The 25128-nt window shown below is 42.5% G+C and overlaps 1 protein-coding gene across 2 annotated transcripts in view; it reads right to left on the bottom strand.

Annotated features, from left to right (window-relative positions):
- The window catches only part of bcam (basal cell adhesion molecule (Lutheran blood group)), a 53003-nt gene extending 28219 nt beyond the window's left edge, over nt 1–24784 (bottom strand). Inside the window, exon 1 of one of the 2 annotated variants that reach the window (XM_044208744.1) lies at nt 24495–24784. In XM_044208744.1, coding sequence (XP_044064679.1) covers nt 24495–24558 — 64 coding nt within the window. In that variant the 5' untranslated portion in view covers nt 24559–24784. The remainder of the gene's footprint in view (nt 1–24494) is intronic. The other variant, XM_044208745.1, reaches the window with a different exon arrangement.
- Between the last annotated feature and the right edge of the window lie 344 nt (nt 24785–25128).

The raw sequence follows: 25128 nt of genomic DNA, 5'->3' as shown, positions 1-25128 counted from the left end.
CCTCACACACTCTTTTGTCTACCAGGAGATTCCCCCTAGCTGGTCCTGTTGTCCGGGCAACGGGGTGAGAAGTCAACCCCATTCAAACAGGAGAGTTTTAGAGCGGTGTGGTCAATGAGTATGTTTGTGTGTGTTTGTGTGTGTGTGTGTGTGTGTGTGTGTGTGTGTGTGTGTGTGTGTGGGTGCTGGGATGGGAGTGGGTGTGTTTGTCCTCTTCGAACATAAGCCAGTGAGTCAGGAGAAGAAAATGAGGACAAGGATAGATCGGAGGAATGAGGAGAAGAAAAACAAAAAGGAAAAACAGAGACATGAGTGCACGAGCAGAATATGAATTTGTGGAGCTGACATTGCAGTCTTCTGCCCCCTTCTGCAGAAAGCGACAGTTGAAAAAATATAACAAAGCCAAGATGTCTTGTAAAGAGATTATAAATAGAGCTATGAATACATGAGTCTTGTGAATTTTAGTGCTGTGTAAGTGCTTCTGCAAAAGTAGCTATGATATATCGTCTCACTGATAAACCAAAGGATTCTCTGAGTGTCCTTCCCCATTAGAGTTAGCTGAGTAAAATTGAAATCATCTCTCACACAGAATATCTGGACCATTTATTAAGCTAATATCTTTTGGCTGACGCAATCTGGTGCCATTTTATGTGACTCCATTAACAATGAGTTAGCACGACAATAGCCAGTGTCTTGCTCCTATTAGAGCTCACATTTGGGTCTTAATACAGTGGAGGAAACAAAAAAAAGGCCATAGCAGTGAATGACATGCATGATCAGATAAAAATATCAAGACGAATTTCATTACTTTTCTAATCAAAGGGCACAAAACAGAGATGGTCCGCCAATTACCCCACTATGTTTCCTCCTGGCTGCCTTTCATTTTCAGAGGGAACTCAATTTGGTGAAAGAGAGAAGGGAGAGAGTGAGAGAGTGTGTGCATGTGTGTGTCCTGATCAACTGAGAGAGAAACCAATCAGTAGATGTCACTTAAGGGGCAAAGATGAGAAAAGGTGTTAATATTTAATGTTTCGGGGACCCTGAATCTGGGCCTCCTTTCCCTCTTCTCCCTGTTCCTTCCATCCCTCACGCCTCAGGCACTCCAATTAACACACCCTGTCCTTTTCTTCCCCCTCTCTCACAGTCTTTATCGCTATTCCCTCCTTCCTTGAAACACAGCTCCTGGCGAAAAATAAAATTTAGAAACAGGAGGAGAGAGGAGGTAGGAATGGAGGGATAGTCAGTAAAAGAGAAAAGAAGGAGAGTTTGATTGGGATAGTGTTAAAAATTTGAGAACAAGTTCAGAAGGCTAGGGGTCTCAAAGAAGAGAACAAGGAGACACAGGAGAACACTGATGCAAATGCAGGCATGAGCACCAACCAGAGAACGGAAATGGTGCACAGAAGCTCTCATAAATGCAGGAGTTAAAATTGGAGCAAAGAAGAAGGAGAAGTGAGGGAAGGAGAGGGTCCCCTGTGTGTTTTTCCAATTCCTCTCTGCCTCTATCTATTTATCAAGGTAAATGAATTGCTTTAATGGGCCAGAATGATATGCAATTTTTGGCAGAGGCAATCTGCTTGCATTTGTTGCCGCTAATGTTGCTGGCGTCCATAATGGAGTATCCTAATGAGGTGCATTCAGTGTTGAGAGGGGCATTATAAATTCCTCTCAGGACCCCATAAGGGCAGGGGCAGCCCCGGAAAGATGATAGATGGATGACAAAGGATTGACAACTGAGGCAGGGCAAACCAGAGTATTCTAAACGCTATGCTTATGTACTGTATGTGGTTCTACATGGCAGACTTGATTTTGACAAAAGGGGAGTGATGGACCGTGTCTCACTGCTACACTCCAACATTTCTTTAAAAAGGACACTTTCGGTAATTTGATAAAATCAAATGACTCTCAAGAGCTCAAAAAACACTGCATCCTACATTTTCTATAATGCATCTTTGGTTAGACTCTTCCTGCCCAAGTCTTTCAAACTCCATGCACCCAGAGGCTTTCCATATTTGTTGTCTCCAACACCAAGGCAAGATAAACCTGATGACATCATTGTTGGTATTTGCTCAGAATTGACAAAGTGCCTTTTGAGCCACAGAAGAAAATATAAAACTGCTTTCACAGGCTGAGCAGTACTCCTCATGATTTGTAAACTGAGCTTTATGTGTAAAATTGATAGTTTCTCTTTAAATGCACTGATTGGTTGAAGGTGGGTGCTACAGTTTTAGGTTCTAACCATAGACTGTATATAAAGATGGACGACGCGTCTCCACTTCCTCCCACTAAACAAAAATGAGGCCAAAATATCCCGGATACAGGAGCAGCCATCTTGAGCTGGTGATCATTTGGTCATTTGAAACCTGAGTCAGCGCAGTAGTGATCAGAGATGGAGCCGTGGTATAGAGGACCCGCCCATACGCCCAGCCGACTCGATCGTGAGCAGGGCTCAGCTCTCAATCATGACATAGAACCGCCTTTTTATGGCATCAAATAACTAATTAAAACCAAACTTATCAGAAAAATGAACACCTGAACATACACCAGAGTCATCATAATAATTACCTAAAATGACAGAAACCATCTTTGGGAAAAATTAATTGGACGTGTACTTACATTTTTTAGTTTGAAGATTTATCAAGTGTATATCATTCAGTGGTTTCTCAAAGGGCTGTGGTAATTGGGACACTTAACTATCTTCAATGAGGCTATTCCAAATTTTGCAAATGCTAAGCATGTTAGGTTATGTACTTCAGTATTTATTACTCCATTTTATAGAGCAGTGTCGCCTCACTGCTATCACTTTTCAGTGTGTAAAGGGATATCATTGGTACAAAGATAGAGAGAAAGAAAAAAAATAAGCATGTTTTCAAGGGAGGATGTCCTCAAGATTCACTGTCCTTCGCTTCTGTTTTTGTTTTAAATCAAACTCAAGTGGCTCCAGGTTGTTTAGTGGCAACAAAGCAGCGCAGAACAGGGTCACTGCTGTTATGTCAGTGGACATCGAGCAGATGTTATTTAGGACAAGGACTTGAGTTACGTCTTGTATTTGTGCTTCTTGTATTGTATTTGTGACATTTGACTTGACTTGAGGAAATAAGAAATACTTCAAACTTGACTTAGGCACAATTGGTGACCTGAGACTTGCAGGTGTTGCAGGACAGTCTGTTCTACTGTCATTTTACTGCAGTTTGTTACTGTAATGGTCTTATATTTTCAAAATGAAAACTTATTGACACCTCTGTCTTTTGCAGTCAGGACAGATTGTCAGAGAGAGGAGAGAGAGGGCAAGAAGAAAGGCTGACTCAGAGCATAAATAAGGGGAGAGACATTAAGACAGCTAATCTCGCTAAAAGGGATAGGACAAAGTGCCGCCGCCTCTGCTGTCTCTCTCGCTTCCCCTCTCCCTCTAACCTTGAATCAATTCATTCTGCAAGTAATTTCCTAGCATACCGTACAGATAAATACTCAGCATAAGGTAGCTCTTATGCCCATTTACTGTAACAAACAACACACCGGAGCATTGTGTGTGTGTCTTTAAGAATACAATAGCTCACAGTGTGTTTGATTAAGATAAAAAAAACAGACCCAGACACAGATTTGAGATAAGTTGTAAGATGAGAAAAAGGTGAAAGCAGGCCAACATGTTTCTCTGCAGGTCTCAAATTTCTGCTCTGGACCCTACTAACAAACACACACATACACACACACAGGGTAAAGGCTGAACAGGAGCTCTCAGAAGCTCTCATAAATGCAGGAGTTAAAATTGGAGCAAAGAAGAAGGAGAAGTGAGGGAAGGAGAGGGTCCCACCAACCCATGTATAGTATAGTAGCCTATTTACAGTATGATTACTTCAAAATAAGACGGTGTAGTCCCTCATTTGTCCAGGAGTGTTCTATTGTAGAAAAGGTTTCAGTCGTAGTCATCTGGACACTGTTTTCAGAATCAAGACGTTCTCAATTGAGAATGACTTCCGGATGGGAGTATGATTACTGTTACATTCACAAACAGAGCGAAACATGCGCACAAACACACCTGCCTGCCCTTCAAATCTCAACAGCTCAATTCCTCAAATGCGCAGCCCCTCCCCCAGCTCCCGGCAGTCATCTCATGCTGAATTGTAGCACCCAGGTGTTTTGTTGGCCTGACAAAGGGTCTGTTCCTGGGTGGACAGGTTATACACACACTGCACAAGCTGAGGTAAACAAAGACAGGGAACAGAGGGCCTATGTGTAAATAACACCAATAGGCTACTGTAGTGTGCTTCCTGATCTTTCTCCTTTTGAGGATAAAATTACTATATGTTTGTAAATATTTGTATATACCACACTTAAAGCTGGCTAAATCTGAAAATCTTTTTCTCTCCGTTTCAGTTTTCTGTTCACAGTAAGCCACTGTTTTTCCCAAATCTCTCCAGAATGGATGATCATTCACTGTAAATCTAGGTAAGATAAGGTTAAGCTGTATTTATGTTTATTTTGTCAAATGACTGTGAATATAAATTGTGATTTGATCAATATCTCAGTGGTGCAGCAAAGGAATTACTGTTCGCCTGGTTGTCAGGTAGTATTTATGAACCACATAACAGAAAAATGTGTTAATGAGAACAACTAAATTGTGAGTTTGGTTGTATTAAAACACAAAATAAGTGGTCATAGAGATCACCAGGGGACTGAACGGAGGTTTAACCAGCTGAGACTCAGACTAACTGTCCCACTATTTACCAGATGTTGGTGTGCTGACAGTTCTGTTGTTTGCTAACTGAAAAAGGATGAAGAGATTTAGCAGTTTTTCTCTTGATTTGGAGTTTTAGTGTGGATGGCGATCTTTACGAAAAAGACCAGAAAATGTTATCATGGATACTAATTTTCACAGGAAATTGGCATTTTCAGACTTAGCCTGCTTACTCAGGACATAGTCTGACTTTTCCACCTTTGCCTTTATCTGATTCATTAATTAAAATGGGGACACTGTTCTTGTTTGTATATGTTTTCATAACCCTCTTTTTGGCTCCACTAAAGCAAAACCACTCTGTCTGCATTCTCTCTCTCTCTGATGTGTCCTCTTTCACTCTCTCTCTCTCCTGCTCTCTCTTGTCTCTCATTCTCTCTCTGTAGGAGTGCTGAGTAGCACTCTGCCCATCTCATTTAGAAACAGCCCTCCCTTCACTTCTAATGAGCCTTCATTTTGGCAGAAGAGGGAGAAAAGCCAGAGAGAGGAACACCGTTTCCACTACTTCAGCTAACAGCCGTTCCCTCTTGAAGCCCTCTTCTAATACCCACATGGGACTATACAAGAGGGCTGGAATAGGGAGAAAATGGTGGAACAAATGGATATCCACACTCACTATTAGCCTCCATTATCCGCAAGCATCATTTCATAACTAGTGACTAACAAGGCTTCTGTGTATGTGCCCATGACCCTGATGTATGATCGAATGTGTGCCTAGGCCGAGCTAGGAATAGGATACACAAATCTGGTGTGGACAGCTCAGAAACCAGAGAGAATTGCCCTTCTTTGTGCCCAAGCTGAAATACGAGAGCGCTTGCTGAATAAAGGGGGTCTTATAAGGGGGCGAGGGCGCTCCTTAGGGGGCCAGTCAGCCGGGCGTGAAAAGCCGGTACCGCTGTAATGAGATAACAGGCCACTGGAGTACGCTTTGATTTGTTCCTCCTTTCTTTCCTTTCACTACATCCCTTATCCCTTTGCTGTTTTCTTATCCATCCATTGCTCAATTTTTTTTAAAAACAGGCCATCATGCTCAGCAGGCTGGTAAAGCCTGTGTGCGAGGGACAGATAGAGGGATAGAGAGGAAGGGGTAAACACATTGACTGGGAGATAGGGCAAAGGAGAAATAAAGGGCACCAGAGTGCAGAATGAAAGTCTGAAAAGGAACATGTCTCTTTGTGTGTGTGTTCCTGAAAACATATTCAAGTGGATGTTAACAAGAGTTTGGAAATCTTGAATTTAAGCAAGGTCACTGTGAAAAATGGCACACTTAAGAGAGGGAGGAAGGGGAGTAATCAAGAGATAGAGAGACAGGGTGTATACAGTTCGGGTCACTGCCTCCAGGCAGGCTGGATACAACCTAACTCCACTCCTCCGCCATCACAAAATTACCCCTGCACCTGCCCTCCTCACTGCCTTCTTTCCCTCCCCCTAACCCCTACTGACAAACAGTCTTATACAGTGTTGACAGTGGCAACACTCAGCGAGGTTGAGCGTTACGGGAAACCCCAGCTAAAAGGTGAACTCATTCATTGTGTGCTAAGAATATATGACTTTTAGTACTGGCATACTACCTCAACAAAAGCCTCACCAAGTGTTTTTTTTTTTTTATCTTTCCATAACCTGTGCTAATTCATTGTCATCACCTCCATATGTCAACTAAACCACAAGATTCCAACTTATCTTTCTCACCTCTTCATACTCCACCAATGATTAATTCAAAAAAAAAAAAAAAGATTTGCACCCTGTCTCCCTCTTAAATCAGTGTTTTCTTATCGTATTTGGGTAGATTTATAGTTGCAAGAGTGTGGCGGCCAAAGCCATGATTTCATCTGAACGACATGAGCTGTCTGCCTGCCTGGGCTATCAACACTCGCTGTCCCAAAACAGTGTATAAGCTGGAGATTTAGAATGGTCTGTCTAGCCCTATATCTGTAGTCTCCTGCCTGGCATACCTCACACACAGCAGACTGTTACACACACAAACACACACACACACACACACACACACACACACACACGCACACACACACACACACACAGAAACACACTCTCACTACCTTTTGATGCCCCACCTCCCACCTCTGTTCCTCCTCCCCCTACCTACCACGCTCCCCCACTTTCTGTCTTTTTGCCTATTATGGCGGATTAACTTATAATGCTTGGATGAACTTCAGTAAGTGGGGGGTACGAAGTCACACATCAATACACACACACACACTTGCTGGCTGGCAGATACGGTCACAAGCCCACTGGCACAGACACATGGAGCCTTCTGAGTACAGTGAGACACATGCGGACACCCGTATACACACACACATACATGGACACAAACACACACACAAACACACACACACACACACACACACACACACACACACACACACACACACACACACACACACACACACACACACACGTTTACATACAGGAACCAGACTCCCATGCTGCAACAGAGTGAAAGGTGCAGAATCCAAACCAAAGCCTCTATTAATCCCTCTGATCCCTCAGAGATAGAATAATTTAGAGTTAATTACTGTTCTCCTGCATTCCTCTTTTTCTTCGTCTTGATTTCTAAATCCACTAATTCCCTCTTTCCCTCGACCAGGCAACCATTTGAATATACTGTCTACTGCAGATCCTTCTTTGTCTCCTCTTCCACATTTTTATTTGTTCTCTTCCCCCGCTGCTCCTCTTGTTCCTTGGCAGACTCTTCTACACTGTGTCTTGACAGAGTGAAATGAGAGGTAAATATGGTTATGAGCTCTCTCTTCCTCTCACTTTTTCTCTCTCTGACACACACACACACACACCAACATACAGGTCTTGGCAGCAGCTGACACAGAGTCTGGCATTGAGGTTGTGTCTTTCTGGTTGGAGTTTGGAACCACAGTGAGTTTAATTAGAGTGGAGAGGGACCACATGGCTGGCTGGTGTAAGACTGGCTAAGAGGCTGGGTACTGTAGAGGCCCATTAACAACCACACTCTAAGATGCTAACTGTAAGGAGAATTCACAGAAAAATACACACACCAGTGTGCACACATTGCTAACCGCAATATATTTATAGATATAGATACAGTAGCTACATACTCATTTGTATGCAGACGGCATCCTCAAATATCTTTTTGTCTCTAACTGATGCCAACAGTGTTCTCATGCAGACAACTCATTATAAAAAGATAAAATGCCCTTGTGGTAGACAGTTAAAAGCATCCTACATAATTTCCAATGTCACACTGCATCATCTTTTGTGTCTTGTGGAATTTTGTTGCATGTAAGGTGCATATTTTACACAGGGGAAAGAAAAAGAGAATGCAATCCCACAAAGTAGTTTCTATTTTCTGCACCAACACTTCAAGACAGGCCAGCAGATAAGTTGGAGACGAGGAGATAGTGAGAGGCTGACTCCTGCCCTACCCATACATGGGTAGGGCAAGGAGACGGAAGAAAGCTGTGTATGCACACACACACACATTTACACACCCAGTGAGCATATTTCAAATATCATTCAACATATGGACAGAGCAAGCACATGTCAGTGGCATGCAGATCACGCATTATGCACACATATTTTAACGTAAACCCAGAGGGTATATGAGCTCGCAAGCGCACACAAATACGCATTGGAGTTAGCCCACTCCCGTCTGTTTTAACCTTCCAGCATTACTCGCTAATCTGCACCATAATGGCACACCTGTCTTCTCCCATTCTCTATTCCCTCCACAAAAATACAGCAGTGGTTTGATGGGGGAGTGGAGAACGGGGCGCACTAAACATATTCATGAACAAATAGCTTATCCATCCTCTCTTTTAATTCTCTCTTTCTTTATACATCCCTCCATCTATCTTCAATGTTTCCTCTCTCGATCTGTTTCCATAGGGAACTGTCTTGTTTTTAAAGAAGTGGAGTAATGGTTTGTCTATGCTTTGAGGGGGCTGTATGTTACCACGGTAACAGACATAGAGGTTATTGTCATAGCTAGACAGGCATTATTGGTAAAAGTGGGAAGGACGGGAACGAGAGGGTTTTTTCAGGGGCAGGGGCAGGGGCAGGTCATAGATTGGAACAGTGCAGGCCAGGGGGTGAATAACTAAAGCAGTGGGCAGGCGGGGTAGATAGGTAGGTCACATTATTATTGATTGCCTGACATTATGTGGACAGCAGGGGAGTTCGCAGAGACAGACAAATAAATTGTGGCTCGACATCAAAGTCAGGCTGCTGACATTGAGCCCGCAGGGGACAGAAGCTGCCCAAGGCTGGATTGGAGGTGGATAGATACACATAGGCATGCACAGACACAGTAAACAACAATGAGAACACTGTCCATGTGTTACCTGATAAAATGAAGGTTGTAAAAAGAGAACTTGAAAATGACAGAATGAAACTGAAGGAAATGTCAGCTGTGAATAATTTCAATTCCAAGCTCTGATTGTTTTCTCATAAAAGCACTTCTCATAAAATGGACATTTTTCTGAGAGACAAAAAAAATGTCTAATTCATTTACACATCAAGGCTCACCAGAGACTTTCAGAAGGTGCATTATTCCAGTCATCATAAAAATCCAATCTGCTACCCAGTACATTTTTAACATTCATTAATGCTTCATTAAATCATTATTCATAGCTTGGATGTGATTAGAAAAGAAATGGGAGACAACAGATGAAATAATTAAGGAAATGAAGCTCAGATTTAAATATTCAACATTCATTCAGATTTTGACTGATTGCAGGGAAACTCATCTGGTGACTCTCCAGAGCAAAACAGAAAATATAACTGAAAGGAGAACAAAGTCGTCTGACAAGATAGCTGCATGACTGTCCAACATGATATATATATTATCCTGTTAAGGCCACACCTGGCACAGGCCTTTCATCTGTGGGCATCAGGCATGACACAGAGGGCACCATCCGTCATTGTCTGCTAAGTGATTGACTGCCCCGTCTAGATGGCTATCAGCTAAGCTAACCGGAGCCTGGTGATAATATCTGGAATTTGTGAAACCTGAGAAAGACAAAACAACACGTGTCTCAACCTGCACAGACATGCAACTCCAGGAGATGGAAGACAGAGACACTGCAGGGCTGATGGAGATGTGCGCGCCCTTATGTCTCAGCCACATCCACACCGCAACTTTTGAACCCTCAAACACTTGCAGTCTCTGTCTCTCTCTAACCCAGTGGACCCAACAGCAAATTTGACCCATTCGGTGCCACAACTTCCTCTGCTCACACTGCACCCATGTCCTACTTTTCAGGAAAAAACTCAGGACAAAAATACCATTAACTCTTCCTCTCCTTTTAAGTGTACAGACCCCAGGTCATATGCTGACGTGGGATGTTGTTGGCCTCCCATGAGATCTCACACCAGATGGGCCTGTTACCCTAAGGGTTATGCTTCCTTTTGCACCCAAACACTCAAACATACACAATCAATCACCCTAATTTAAATAAAGCACATTTACACTTCTATAAGGTTAATGTTTCCCACTGACATTTAATCAATATTGTGGCCCCTACATTTAAGGTTACTATTGCCTACCTCTTTTAAACCAAGGGCATGCCTGGTTAACAAGGTGGCAATAAGAACACAAGAGGTCTATAAGGAAGGACACCAGTTCAGAAAAGGTTTAAGTGGACTAAAGTGGTAATTCATTTTAGTGATGAAAGGATTATTCAATTGAAAGAAAATTAATTGACAACAATTTTGATATTCAAATCGATTAATCCTTCAAGCAAAATGTCAAACATTATCTGGTTCCAGCTTTACAAATGTGAGAATTCGCTTCTTTTATTGGTTTTAAATTAATCAAAATTTAATATCTTGTGATTTACTATTTTTCACATTTTACAGACTAAACAATAATTTGAAAAAGTACCCCACAGATAATCGAGAATGAAAATAATGAAATGGAAAATAATAATAATCAAGAATGAAAATAATGATCAGTTGCAGTTACTAAATGAGTTCAACTGAAATTTATTTTGTCCATTAGCTACCACTGGCCACAAACATCATAAAAACAGCGCATCTATGCTTCCATTCTTATGCAAACACACAAACCACATGTCCAGTCAAGATGCCATATCGAGAAAAACAATAGATTTATGATGTCAGAATAACTCAGAAAAGAAACAAGTGATGACAAGAAGGTGGAGTCTGACAGGCAGAGATTACAAGGATGACAGACACTGATAGGAAGAGAGAGCAAATGTGGCAAAACTGGCATGAAGATGCTATGCTAATCACCAGCATACAAAGATCAAAGGAAAAATGAATCATAAGAAAGGAGTGTATCACTTTAATCATAACTACTGCATACCACAGATGCAGACAGTATGGAGAGTGAACTGCTCCCCAGTTAATTAATAGAGTGTATCCTGGAGAACCAGTGCCTTCCTAAAATAGAGAACCAGCAACATCAGTGAATACTTGGTGTCAGTCCAAGATGTTTAAAATATGACTTTAGCTCTCAGCACGAGCTCCATCCTGCACACTGGACTGTGCTACATACACTTATTTGTACATGTCTATGCACACCAGCCTTAAAACATAAGGTTAAATACATACAAATCCAAACATAAAGTAAAATACAGTTGAGCATTTTTCACCAAACTTTAGCCTGAAAGAAACCCTTGGTTTCTGTCCAAGAAGATGAGTCTTGTTGTTGGTATTTACAGGAGCAGATGGTCCAGGTAGGCGTTGCAAGTGCTGGTTGTTTAGGATAATGGAGGAAATAAAACATCTTTTGGTGGGAAACCAAGCAGGATGATTGCATGTGTGAGTATATCTTTTTGCATGTGTGTAAGGAGGAGGCGTCTGGAAGTTTGTAGGGGTGCTGAAGCTTAACTATCAACACCTCTGCTACTCTGGCACCATCTCATCCACCTCCTCCATCTCCAAGCATCTTGTAATATTGTAGAGATGTTTGAGCATTATGAGGGCAGAGGGAGGGAGAGTAGGGTGAGAGAGCATGGATGGGTGGAGAGTGGTGAGGACAGAAGGGTGGGGTTAGATAGAGGGTAGTGGGCTGGAGACCATTCTGAGCAAGATAAAGATGCAAAAGATAAAACTGCCTACCAGCGTTTTTCACATTTTTAGCCATTTTTGAAAGTGACATAAGAAAGAGAGATCATTAAAAATATTCCACTTCAATTTAATGAATGTTGCTGGAGAGAAAAAGAAAATGAAATGGGGAAAAATGAAAAGAGAAGGGTGAAATGAAATGCATCCCGTATATTAATGGGCATCTGTGATCATAAGACTATATTCATGGATGCCAGCCTGTGCTTTTTATTATAAGAGTCGGGGATGGAGATCAACAAGATCGAGATAAAAGCAGACATGACACTATTGAACTTGTTTCAATTAGATGAATTCAAAGGCGGCGGCCCTGCATAGCTGGACCTCCCATCAGCATCATTCATTCATTATTCATAACACTGTGTCCAAAATCACAGGCCTGTTCATAAAATATGTTTTTTTAACCAAATGCACAGTGGCTTAGAGCATGAGTAAGCTATTCAATTTACATTTCCAGAATTTTTTCGTTGTTATGAAGTGAGTCACCAATGTGAGTTTCGTCAGAGTCTGTATGTCACTAAATGTCATTTGAGAACAGTGTGCTTTTGTAATGCATGGGTTAGAATTACACATTCTGTGGTCGGGTTGGGGGCCCTTGGGCATATTTTGACATTTATGGTGAGGAGGGTACGATGGTGTTTGAGAGGGGTTTGCAGAGGCAGGCAAAAGCTTGTCCACACAGGTATTAGGCAGGAAGATGGAAAGTGAGGGAAAAAAGGAAAGGACAGGAAGGGGGTGTCTGTCAAATACAGGAAGAGGTGAGAAGAACTAAAGAACAGTGAGCCAAGCAATGTGGAAAAGAAGTAAGTAAGTTGACGGACAGGAGATGTGGAAGCTGTCTATCATCAGCAGAGATCCGGAATTTTCCATGACTTCAACTCTCCATCTCTGAGCAGAAAGGTAGCTGGAGGGCAGAGGAGCCAACCCTATATCTCCATAATGAGCTGTGAAGCACAGGCTGAGGCAGCAGGCGAGACAGGGAGACACATGGAGGTAACACTTGGAGGTAACACTCCAGCTTAAGTTTCAGCCTTGCACAAGTAAAGGCAGATGGGATGGAAAGACCCAGTAGATTGGGAACAATGTGTCCCCCAGATTAAAGAGGCATTATATACATTTAGCATACTAGAATCCATATGCTCACCACCCTCTGTTGCCATAAATCACACCAACTGGTTGCTTAATTCATAACATTTTGCAAATAAGTGGCCACATATGGGAGCTGTGCCAGAAAATGTGCACTAAGCAAGATTTGATATAAATAAAAATACAGCCAACTTATCTGCACAAAGTATAGTGCTACAGAAGGGAATTGCCCTGACTGAGCTAAAGGTTTGCACTATTTGCCCAAATTGTAGTTATTTTTCTGTTGAGAACAGACACAGTAAGTGAGAACTTAAAACTTGCTGAACTCACTGATGGCTGAACATGCCCTCACCAGCCACAAAGTAAAAAATCTGAACAGCAGGTCTAAATAACAGTTATTTGGCATTATTTAATATGATTTCTGCAGTTCAAACTCTTCCCACCCACATGCATAATAACCTTATGTGAAAACAACTGACAGCAGCTTCTGTATTTATTTGATCATTTATTCCATTTTGGATTGTACTACATCCAAAGCAGCTGCTGCAAACAAACAGAAACACTGCAGTGTGTCAGTGTTACCGGCTAATATGGTTTATGGGCAGACCTGTGGACCGAGCCTGGCTCAAGCTGATATGGAGGCTTGTTTCCACGGTCCAGAGCCAACCAGCCAATCATTTGGATATTGTCTCATGTTTGTACTGGAGGCTTTGGCTGCCCTCTGTGAGTCAACTGACTGATAATCCACTGCAGGGGGCTCTGACCACATAGTCGAGTGGGAACAGACGGACACCAACAAGAAAAAAGAAACAGCAGAGAGAGAGAGAGACAGATGCAGTGGGATGTGGTATAAGAAATCTAATGGTGGTAGTAATAGCAGTAGTAATAGCAGTAGTAAGAAGAGAAACCAAGAACAGAAGACGAACTGGAAGAAGGTGAAAGTGTCCGAAGACAGGGAAGTGTAAGGAGACAGTGAAAGACAGAAATGGGGACACAGAGACAAAAAGGTGCAGACGATGTTATGAGTGAACACATGCAACACGATCTCGAATCCATGACCGTCCAGCTGTCTCTTCTCTTTCTAAGTCACTGTCGCCATTTCCTTTGTCCTGCTAAAAAGGCTAACCCTGCCCGATGGGAAAAGGCAAAGAAAGAGAGAAAGAAAGAAGCACAGTGTGGGTGGGGGAAGGAGAAAGTGTCAGATGAAGGACAGGAGGTCCTGTTCTGATACTTGGATACAGCCGAAGCGAAGGAGGAGAGAACAGGTGGGTAGCCACAGGAAGACAAGTATGCCATTGTTTGGCTGGTACCAATGTAACCATAAGGTCCACGTCTCCTCAAACTGCTCCTAGCATGTAGCATCTCTCACTGATTTACCAGCAAAGTTAGCATTAGCTAGGGGTTACCGCTGCATACTGAGCTTTGACTTTGTTTGCCCTGTCATGCCGATGGTGGGCCCGGCTTAGATGCTCTCCTGAACCGTTACACCAACTGCCCCTAAACCAGCGCCAAACGGATACACACACACACACACACACACAAACAGATGGGGCGAGGTGGGGAGTGTGTGTGGGTGAGGGGCTACAAAAAAGGGTGGATGGTAGATTTTTTGGCTGGCTTTACCTTGCTAACTTCCTTGCCAAGGAGAGCAGGCTCAAATTTTGACAGCCTGGATCATATACCACCAGCTGGTAAGCCAGGAGCCACAACCATGGCGGCACAATATGACACAATGCAAACAGAGAAAGAAACCACCAATTTTGTAAGAGAAAGACAGGAATGAGAAAAAATTGAGAAATAAATGAGATAGTGAAGCTATTGTTAAATGAAAATACAGGAAATAAAGGCTTTACTTCCCCATTTTCGGTCAAAAATATTAACTTGGAAACATAATTTTAAAGGCCCTCTAATTGTCAAGAACAAAGGAGGGAGAAAGAGAAAGAAAAAAATGCAGAAGATGAAGCAAAAGAAAAGGTCAGTAAGAAAGGAAGACTGAGAAAAGTGAATGAAAGGGAAAAGAAAACGAGAGAGATGGTTCTAGCCATGTGAGGCCCCCTAAGTGTAGTGGTGGCCTCTCCCACAAGTCCACCACTGTCCCATCACCAGCTGGCACTGCCATCGGTGTGGGATTGGACACACACACACCTATTTATAACCTAAGTCCGGATTCCAGTTCACGTTGGGGTTGCAGTAATGTTCACATGCTCCTAACAGCCCTGACTGCTCCAAGTGACGGGTGCCCACACACACAGCCGGGTCCTGTCCCACAACCGTAGCTAACTCTCTGCTTTGTCACAGACACACACACACACACACACATATTGCAGTGTTAGTTCAGTTAATGGGGTATGCATTCCAGACACACACACACACACGCACACACACACACACACACACACACACACGCGCACACACACACACACACGCACACACACACGCGCACACACACGCACACACACGCACACACACGCACACACACACACACACAAAAACACACAAAAACACACACACACTCTGGACACACATTCAAATAGCCAGACACCCCTTCTCACAAGTATATAGATGCATACACACAAGCACCTGCAATCTCACACACACACACAGTTTAAACATCGACAAGTACCACCATTCATCAACCTTTCAGTGTGTCAATGTGCTGCGCTCCTCCACTCGCTTCACTTTCCACCTCCTCGCCATTCCTCTCTCCTTCCTTTCCTTCCCTCTCCTTCTCTCTCTCTCTGCTGTGTGTGTAATCAGCCCAGTATTAATACCTGCATTCCAACAGCCTACAGGAATGTCTTAACAATGTAGCCTTGTTCAGGTGCAGAGAGAGAAAGACCTCACTGAACAATACAAAAAAGTGCTGCAGTGAGGAGTCTCAGGGCTACAGCATGTATGAACTGAGCCACTTCATGATTCGAGACAAACACAGTTGAGTGGAATACACTTGGCTCTAATGCTGCCTCTAACACATACTCTATGTATGTATGAGTATGAGTAAATCAGTCAAGTATACCACTTACTCTGTCTTTCACACATACATACATACTATAAGCCCAGGAAGCACAGGACAGATCGCCATACACTTGAACTATGCTGTTTTACCAGTGAGTGATAATTCAGCACAGTTCATTGATTTTCATATAGTGATGATAGATTATATCATGTTGTTTTACAAAGTGGTCCAAATTATAGGTGCAACAATTAGTCGATGAATCAAATCAACAGAAAATTAATCAGCAACAATTTTTATTTGTTGCGATTATATCAATGAATTGTTTTAAGTAATTTTTCAACTAAAAAAGCCAAACATTTCCTAGTTCATGTGTGCGGTCAATTGTGTTTTGTATCACATTTGTTAATAGTTTGGCGTTTTAGATTATTGGAGGGATAACAAAAGACATTTGAAGGTTTTGGTTTTAGGAATCTATGATGAGTATTTTTCAGTATTTTTTATAGACCAAACAATTAATTGATTTAAAGGAGAAAATAATCAGCAGATTAATCAATAATGAAAATAATCAGTATTGTAGCACTAGTCCAAAATTATTATTCCAAGCAAACTGCAAATAAAAACAAAAGGAGTCATTGTATGTTTAGCTTTATATGTGCAACTTGTTGCATTAAGCATAAAATTAATTACTTTATGTGACTGGCTATACTGTGATATATTTCAATGTGGGAAAATATTCTCATTAATATAATGATATTGATTTCCAGCCGTAAGCATAAGCCAGACATAATGAAAAGCAGTGACATTCTGAATACTCCATCATCCTCCCATCCCCTCCCCACCTGTCCCCTTTGTCAGGCCTTATTATTGAACATGTGTCCTCTCTGCCCCTGCCATTAACTAACCCCACCCTCACACACTGCTTTCAATGCACAGGCACACACACACTCCAAAACTGCTAATTGACATGGGGAGTCGGAGCATCTTTCATCATTCTCCACAGAGACAAATCTGTGTGTGTTGGTGATGTGAGTGGGGAATGGGATCAAAGGGAGTCCTCCGAGCTGCCTGTCCTGGACCTCTCAGCCTCTCTCAACACTCCATAAGGAAGCCAGGAAAGGCCAAATATCTACTGTAGTCTCCTTTCACAAGTACTACAACAGTACAGTATGTTCAGTTCACTTCTGCTTGATAATCATTCAGTACGAATAATCGTTAACTAAATTTGGTCTTGCTGCTGCAACATGCCTGCCAGGGCAGAATGCAAGATGCTCTCGAGGCAAAACACTATAATTACTTTAGCCCTTAATAACAAGAGGCTAAATCAGTTAGGAACTCTGTAAGTCTAACATTATCCCCACAATAACTATCCATCACATTTGTTGTTCTGCAGATTGCACAGACATGAATTGGGAATCATTTAGCCTGATGGAGTCATAACCCAATTGAATGCTATTGATTTTGGATTAAATATTAATATGGACCATACTTTTTTCCTGCTAGGCTGAATCAAAATGAAGCTATGAAACTTGACTCTCCTTGAATTACCGGAATATGGACACAACTGATGTACAACACAGGAGATTCAGCTTTGAAATTGCCAACGAAACAAGTCTAAAAAATGTACTTGCCTTTCTGGCTTGATTATTGTCATTAGCTAAACTGTCAGTCAAAATAAATAAATAAATAAAGATTACCTTCCCCTACTGTTAAGAATCACCAGGGATTTCAGACACCCTGCTTCTAGGGGCTCCTTCTGTTCAGGCTATTGTGTTGATTAGACAACACATGGTCAGGAGGATGCATGTATTTTATATCTGTCCCTGGCAGGGATGAGAGATAGATGACGGATGGAAGGTGAGACAAAGTTAGAGGAGGAGTGAGACAGATGAGTGTGAGAGATGTTGAGTAGAAAAATATACAGAGCTGGGCATAAAGTAGGCCGACAAGCGAATTCCAGGGAGAAATGTAACTAGCAAAGAAAAAGAGACTCACACTAAAGTTAAGAACAGGATGTGACTTGAGGAGAATATTAATAGTCAGAGCACAGTAACTTTACTCCCCTACTCTTTTCTTTCAAAGTCAAGTTCACACAGGCAGAGAGGAGCAAAGGGAACTTTAGTGCTGTGGTTGTTGTTTCAGAGGGGCTCAGGTAAGCGGAACCTCAATAAAAACAAAGACGAGTTATGTCCTTAGGCCAGTTGCCTGACTTGGAAGCCCTGAAAACTGACACTGGATTAGTTCAGTGATGACACTCTGGCCTAGCTCTCAGGTAACGTTGGGAACCCCCTTTTCTCACACATACAGACATGAAGTCATAGTGAAAATCCAACACACAGAACCAAACACTGACATAAGCTGAAAAGTATTGTATATGAGGGCGTTGTAATACAAATACCACCTCCAAAGATCACACACAAACACCTCCACAACCCCTCTTCCCTTCCTCCATCTTCTGCTCCTCCTCTTCCTTCCCAGCATGGAGGAATAATGTTCCCACTCCTGTCTCCCAGGTCCCCCTGGCCCAGTTAAAGCAATAAGATCTCATTGTCAAACAGTGAGCAGCCTCACTGGGGAGGTTAACCATCGCTGCTTAACCATTAACTAGATTAAAGTCGGGGGGGCACAGGAATGTTCTCTGACAGATGGAAAAAGGAGATTGGACATGAAAAGTGGTTTAAAAGAGAGAAGAGTGGTTTTGGCCTACCTTTGTGGCAGTGGTTTGAGTAAATTTGCTCACACACACGTGTGTACACATGTGTAAACACAGGACATTCTGCAGCCTAGTGAAGTTCAAGTCACCCTCATCTCATAGTTATCATTATGCGATACAGATAAGGGAGGAAAAGAATCCCTTAAGGCTCCACCGCGATATTTCTGAAACCACTCCTTAGGAAGCAAGAATAACTGGGTCAAAGGTGCATTCAAATATCTGTCCAAAGGCAAAAGATTGTGCCTCCGTAGCATGGGAAGTATTTAAAATCATGTACAGTAATTTTGCAGAGGCATTTCCTGAGATGACAAATAAAAACTAGAAAAATTAGTTAAGTAAGGGGTGCGTTCATAGCAAACATACAGTTTTAGAGTTCTCTCCTTCCCCCACACCAGGCCAAGCCAGTGGTGTGGAAAGACACAAGGTGGTAATGGAACCCAAGTGTGTGTGTGTGTGTGTGTGTGTGTGTGTGTGTGTGTGTGTGAGAAGGAAAGGGGGGTGACAGGGCTTTTTTGGAGGGGTGCATTTAACAACTGCTGCTGAGGCAACTGTTGATGTCTGAAAAGCAACAGCTTGCAGGGCTCCCAGAGGACGCACTGCCAGCCAACAGTCAGATGGAGGGTTTAGGGTTGGAGGGGCGCAGGGGTTAGGATTTCTTCTCTACTGCCAGGAAAATGATCTCCTTGGCCACAGATCCAGGCTTTTCCATGACATTCCCCCCTCCTAATTGGTATTCCTCAATCCTGACGTACTCAGCCTGTCTCATCCTCACTGCTGCTATCCCTGCCTTTATCGCTTTTGTTCATTTTATCCCCCTGCATGCTATTTGATTGATAAAAACAACTGGACACAAGAGGGGTACTATAAAGCCATTTTTTCTGTGGCACACACAAAACATGTAGGCCATCCTATTTCCTAACTGTTTTATGACACAGATTTGTAGCGTGTGTCTAAAATAGCTCAAGCCAATGGTGCTGCTTTGTGTATTCCTACACCAAACACATTGAGAAATAGAGGCTCTTATCCACATGTTACTACAGCACTCTCCTGCTAAATGGATTGGCAGCACTTAACCTCATCTCCTGAAAGAGCTTTGTGAATTTTCAATTTTGCTCCAACTCTGAGTTGCCTCCCCCCACCACCACCAACACAGATGAAGAGACAAGGACACACATACAGAGACATGGAGCCTCTTTTCAAGGCTGCAATGGACCTTGGACTTGAAATTACCCATCAACCATCATTTTCCTCCCCTGAGACAAGAACAAGACTGCACAGTGGCAACACAATAGTCAGCTGTAATCATCTCCATCCCTTGATCTCTTTCTGCCTGTCCCTTCCTCTCTGCTTCCTTCCTTCCCTCCCTACAACTCCCACTAATGACAAGGCAGCATCCTTAAAGCAACAGACCAAACCAAAACAACTTCTAGCCATAATAATATCATTAAACTTTTTCACAACTATCAAATAACTTTAAATTGAGATTCAAACACAGACAGTGGCAGAGATAGACACCATTTTGGAATGTATTTCTTGAAAGTGGGGACGGTCATTCTTATTTTAAAATCATCAATAGTGGCCATAAGTCTGCTGAGGAACACTCGGCTCTAAATACAGCAGGCAATCTTCGTGATGCTATGCAGGGTTAATAACTGTGAAACACGCACAAAAGCACAGATGTCGACACAGGCAAAGCCAACATGGTAAATAACAGCAAGCAAACACAACTGGACAGAAATAAACTACTCTTAAGTGTCATTGTAAAGGACAAAAACGAGAGGTGTGGTAAAAGAGAGACAGACTAAGACAGACAAAGATAAGAAGGAAAGAGATGGGAACATAGACAAAGCTAATCTGGAGAAATACACCTTTTGTTTATGTATGAGTACCTGTGGAAGGGTGTGTGTCACAGCTTTGACTGCAGCTCTTTTGAAGCGCTTGTGGGGATCCGAGGATGAAAAAGTGGGGGGAATAAACTTTTCCGTCTCCACTGTGAACCACATCATTCTCGCTAACTGACTTCAAACCAGGATTAACCACGTGCATGCAACGTACCATCTGCCAGTGCTGACTGCCAGCTCACCAGCTAACATCACTGTGCTATCAAACTGCTGTAATTGACTTTAATGTGTCATTCACTGCAAATAATAAACACTAGTTGGTATGTGAAAGGCTGGTGAGCTCAAATCCCCTTCTCAGAGCTCAGTGATTACTAAATTAACTTCCTAACACAAGTCAGCCAGAACATCCCCTTTATTTTAACTGACGAATGTTTAACTGGTGCCCCCTGGTTGTTCAGCTGAATGAAACCCAGTCAAACCACAAGAATGCACCCTGGCTGTGAACAGACTCCAGCTTTGCACCTACCACACTGCCTCTTGATGGTGAGATGGAAGCCACATTGCGGCTGTTTGCGTGTATGTGGATTACTGCCTGTGACTTGTGGTGGTGGTGGTGGTGGTGGTGGGGGGGCAAGAAAGGAAGCTCCATTCTCCATAGAATTTGAAGTGATGACAAACAAACACCAACATTACAGAGCGAGCTCTGACGTGTCCAGAAGAATGCCACTCGTTCCATCTTAGTGCTCTGCTGACTGCACTGTCACACACACACACACACACACATTCAAAAAAACCCAGAGGGGAATGAATCACCTCAATAACTACAGCCCCACCATTCCAAGGCCCACTCCCCCAGAGGCCTAAATGATAAGGGGGCAAACATGGACTTGCTCTCCCAAAAAGCAGCCACTATCAATCTGTCACTCACTGCTATATAAGCTAAGGTTTCCAGTGTTGTGTAACACCAGAATCCTGCGGTTAGGGGTTTCCATGTATGGTACACATTATGTGTGCATCTGTGTGTTCACTTATGGTTGTGAGTGCACCCTTATTGGTCAGTGTAAACTACCTGTGCACGCCTATGTGCACACATGTGTATGCTTGCAAAAGACTAAAACCAAGTGACTCAGGACAGTTGTAAAAGAGGTCCCCTGGCTTTTATCTCCTCGTGGCTAAATGGCTCTTTTTCAGGCCTAATACCATAATAATTACACATTGCTGCAGGGGGTGCACTTTTGATGTTGCGCTGGCAGGAGTGGCAGAAATTAAAAGTGAGGAAATTACTGTGGGAATTAAGGCAGAAATAGACAAAGAGGCTGACGCTGCGTGTTAGACTTTAACACCTTGAACTCAGCTGATGCTTGTCACTACAATTCTTTCCACCTGTTCCTGACCACTTTGGAGTCTCTACAGTTTAGCTCAAACTCATCTGACCATTTGACTCTCCCTTTGTCTCTTTACCTTAATGTCACTTTGTTCTTTTTATCCCCCAAAACATGCAAGAATCCAAGTTAAGGGACAACCTAAGGCAGTGCTGGAGTTAGTGTTAAGTTATTGCTTATATAAAATACCCCCCCAAAAACACTGGCTGTATTTTACCTACCTTATGTAATTTTGTACTTTGTAAACTTGTAATTACCTTACGAGGGTAGAGTGTTGTAATGTAGTTTCTTCAACAGCTGCTTAGAAATTGTCTAATTTGAAGAGACTGTGCTATCACAAGTTATATTTCAGCATGTTTCCGCTGTTGATGCCTATGCTGTGATGGAAAAGGCAATGGCATCTCAGGAGCGTAGAGCAGGAGCCATTTACCAACATGTCTGAGTGAGCAGGTCAAAAGGTCAATGTGATCCTGGACACAGGCATGCAGAGCACCTTGGGGTACCCCGGGCTGTCATGCAACACATATCCATGTGTCACAGCTACATACATAAATACAGTCATACATGCTTAGAAATATGGAGTCACACTTAAAGGAGATGACACACATCTGGATGTTATATGTCATTTGGTTCTATTTAGTGCACTTCCATGCTCAGAGCTGACATAGTTGTAAGTTGTAAGTGTGTGACCAGTAATTGTGAGAATGTGGGTCTGTGTGACAGATTCCAAATGAGACTCAGCAAGAGCTGCTATTATTAGACAAAACTATGTTAGACAGTGAGAGAGAGTGAGTGAGAGAGAGAGAGAGAGACTTCAGTAACAGAGGGATTTAACAAACTTTTTCTTCGAAGAAATCAACATTTGTAGCACCAAAGTGAAATAATGACTTTCCTTCCCTCAGACTTCAGAGAGGCATGGGGTGGAACGGGGTGAGCTCAGCACCTGGAGCTGAGCCTTTAAATCAATGCACCACAGCTGTACAGAGGGATGTGTGCTCTACACTGCATCCATCAATTACAAGGAACTTTTTAGTAGGCACCTGTTAAAAGGCTTTATGTAGGGCGGGCGGGCAGACAGACAGCAAAGCACACCAACTGTCTCTGAGGCCAGAGAGGAGGGAGGGGGCAGTCATAAAAGGAGATCTGGGGAATGAAGTGGTGTAAAGAGGAGGCAAAAGCTAAACCAGGTAATCTTGGAGGTGGATGCTGATATAGAGAAAGCTACGTTTGTATAAAATGAAAAGAAATTGCTACACACTGAAGGGATGTAAAATCAATGAGAAATATTAAATGATGCAGTGAGTGCAGACAGAGAGATAGAGAACATAGAGAGGGGAGTCGCCCAACACTCCAGCCCCGCCCTTTAGCTCATCCTGCTTTAAACCACCACAGGCTGCCTGCACAGGCAAGGAATAAGAAATAACTTTCACAAAATGCCCACAAAGCATTCTAGTAAATTTGATCTTGACCGACACACAGTCAAATAGGACCAACTGAAGGCCGTAACATAGGCTATACTTCCAAGTCAAACATATGAAAAACACAAATACCAACATCAAAGAAGTAATCTACTTTACATTTTATAAGGGTATTAACTGAAATATTATGGTGACACTAAAAGAGGTTTTAAAACACCATAAAGTACAATGAAACCATAATCTCAATAGAGGCGCTGTAAATCCCTATGGGACAGCATGAGAGATAAATCTCCATGGTAAATGTTTGAGCTCAATAATGACTTGTAGAGCACCACAGCAACTCCTTAAATGAATATATACACTTGGTTTTGGGCAGTAATCAAAAACTTTTCTTTGAAGAAGATCATATAAGGCCAAAGTCAAGTTGCATTTAAATTGGCTTAGTCTCTCTGGCAGCACCCAGGGGTGCTGAGGGTGAGGCGCACTGCCAGCAAAGGAGACGCAAATCCCGCAGATCAGACATCAAAGAGCTGGAAACTGCACCCAGCAGCCAGACCTAGCAGGAAGAATGAGACGGGCAACATGGTCTTCAAAATAAAAGCTTAACATTTCTTACTGTCCAAAACATTTTGGAAGGCTATATTGGATTGGAAGCGGTGACCAGAGAGAAATAACGGCGTGCCGCAGTCCTGTGCGCTAAGAAGTGCACTCAAGTGCGGAGCTGAGACTTACAGCACAACTACAAAGAGCCACCATTAACCCTTAAAACATCCCATCAGTGTAGATAACCCTCAGGCTACGTAGCGGCTGCGCAACCTTTACGGCTACTGCTATATATATATATATATATATATATATATATATATATATATATATATATATATATTATTATTATTATTATTATTATTATTTTTTATTTATTTATTTTTATTACCAGTTAGGCTGCTGTTGAAACAAATGTTCGATACATGTCCTTTTCGGGATAAATCCGGTTTTCCACCTGCTATCGGCGTGTTCTGGCTTATTTGCGCAGCCGGTAACGCCTTGAGAAGACATAACCAAGCTACAAATTATTTGATTAAGTACAACTTAAAGAGCCGCGTCTGACTGCGGCATGTACCGACCGTTTTTTCCTGTAAGCAGCGAACCTCTTAACTCAAAGTCCGCGAAAGAGGGAAGTATAAATCTACAGTCTGAAGCCATTAAAAGCTAACCAGGACCGTGTCCAAAGCATTATAAAGTTACTAAGAGAAGGTATGATTTATAACTTGTAGCGCAAAGTATCTTACCTTGAAATGCCCAGAGCAGCAAGGTGCACAAGAGCGACGTGCGTCCAATTGTTATACCGTCCATGGTCGCTTTTCTAACTTTTTCAAGGAAAAGTATTCACTTTGTTTTTGGTTGCAGAGTGTGGAAATCTGGCAGCAGCAAGTCTTCTTTCTTCTTTCAATGCCCCAAAGCTTTCTGAACTTCTCTCTCTCTCTCTCTCTCTCTCTCTCTCTCTCTCTCTCTCTCTCTCTCTCTGCAAAATGAGTGCCTCACTCACTCACACACATCCACACAGAAATCTGATGCTGGTGGTAGTCTTTCTTGGTTGATATATTTGCACAAAAGGTGACCCCCGCCCCCCCCCCCTCTCTCTCTCTCTCTCTCTCTCTCTCTCTCTCTCTCTCTCTCTCTCTCTCTCTCTCTCTCTATAGCTCACTTGCAGTGAAAAGACCTGCTTGACTAATCGCGTAGGTCTACAGGGGCCCGCAGGATTTCTTTAAAGGGAGTTAAAAGTGAGGCTCTCTGACTCATAGCAACTCCAAAAACGTACCCTTTAGACTGAAAAACTAGAAGTACAGCAATGTATAAGCTCACATTAAACTTAATATAGTAGTATATTTTGGTCCCCATTAGCCCAGAATATTATAGTTATTT

The sequence above is a fragment of the Siniperca chuatsi genome, linkage group LG9 (assembly GCF_020085105.1).
Source record: "Siniperca chuatsi isolate FFG_IHB_CAS linkage group LG9, ASM2008510v1, whole genome shotgun sequence".
Taxonomy (NCBI): Eukaryota; Metazoa; Chordata; class Actinopteri; order Centrarchiformes; family Sinipercidae; genus Siniperca; species Siniperca chuatsi.
The sequence above is the reverse complement of the archived record's forward strand: the minus strand, read 5'-3'. Positions and strand labels throughout refer to the sequence as shown.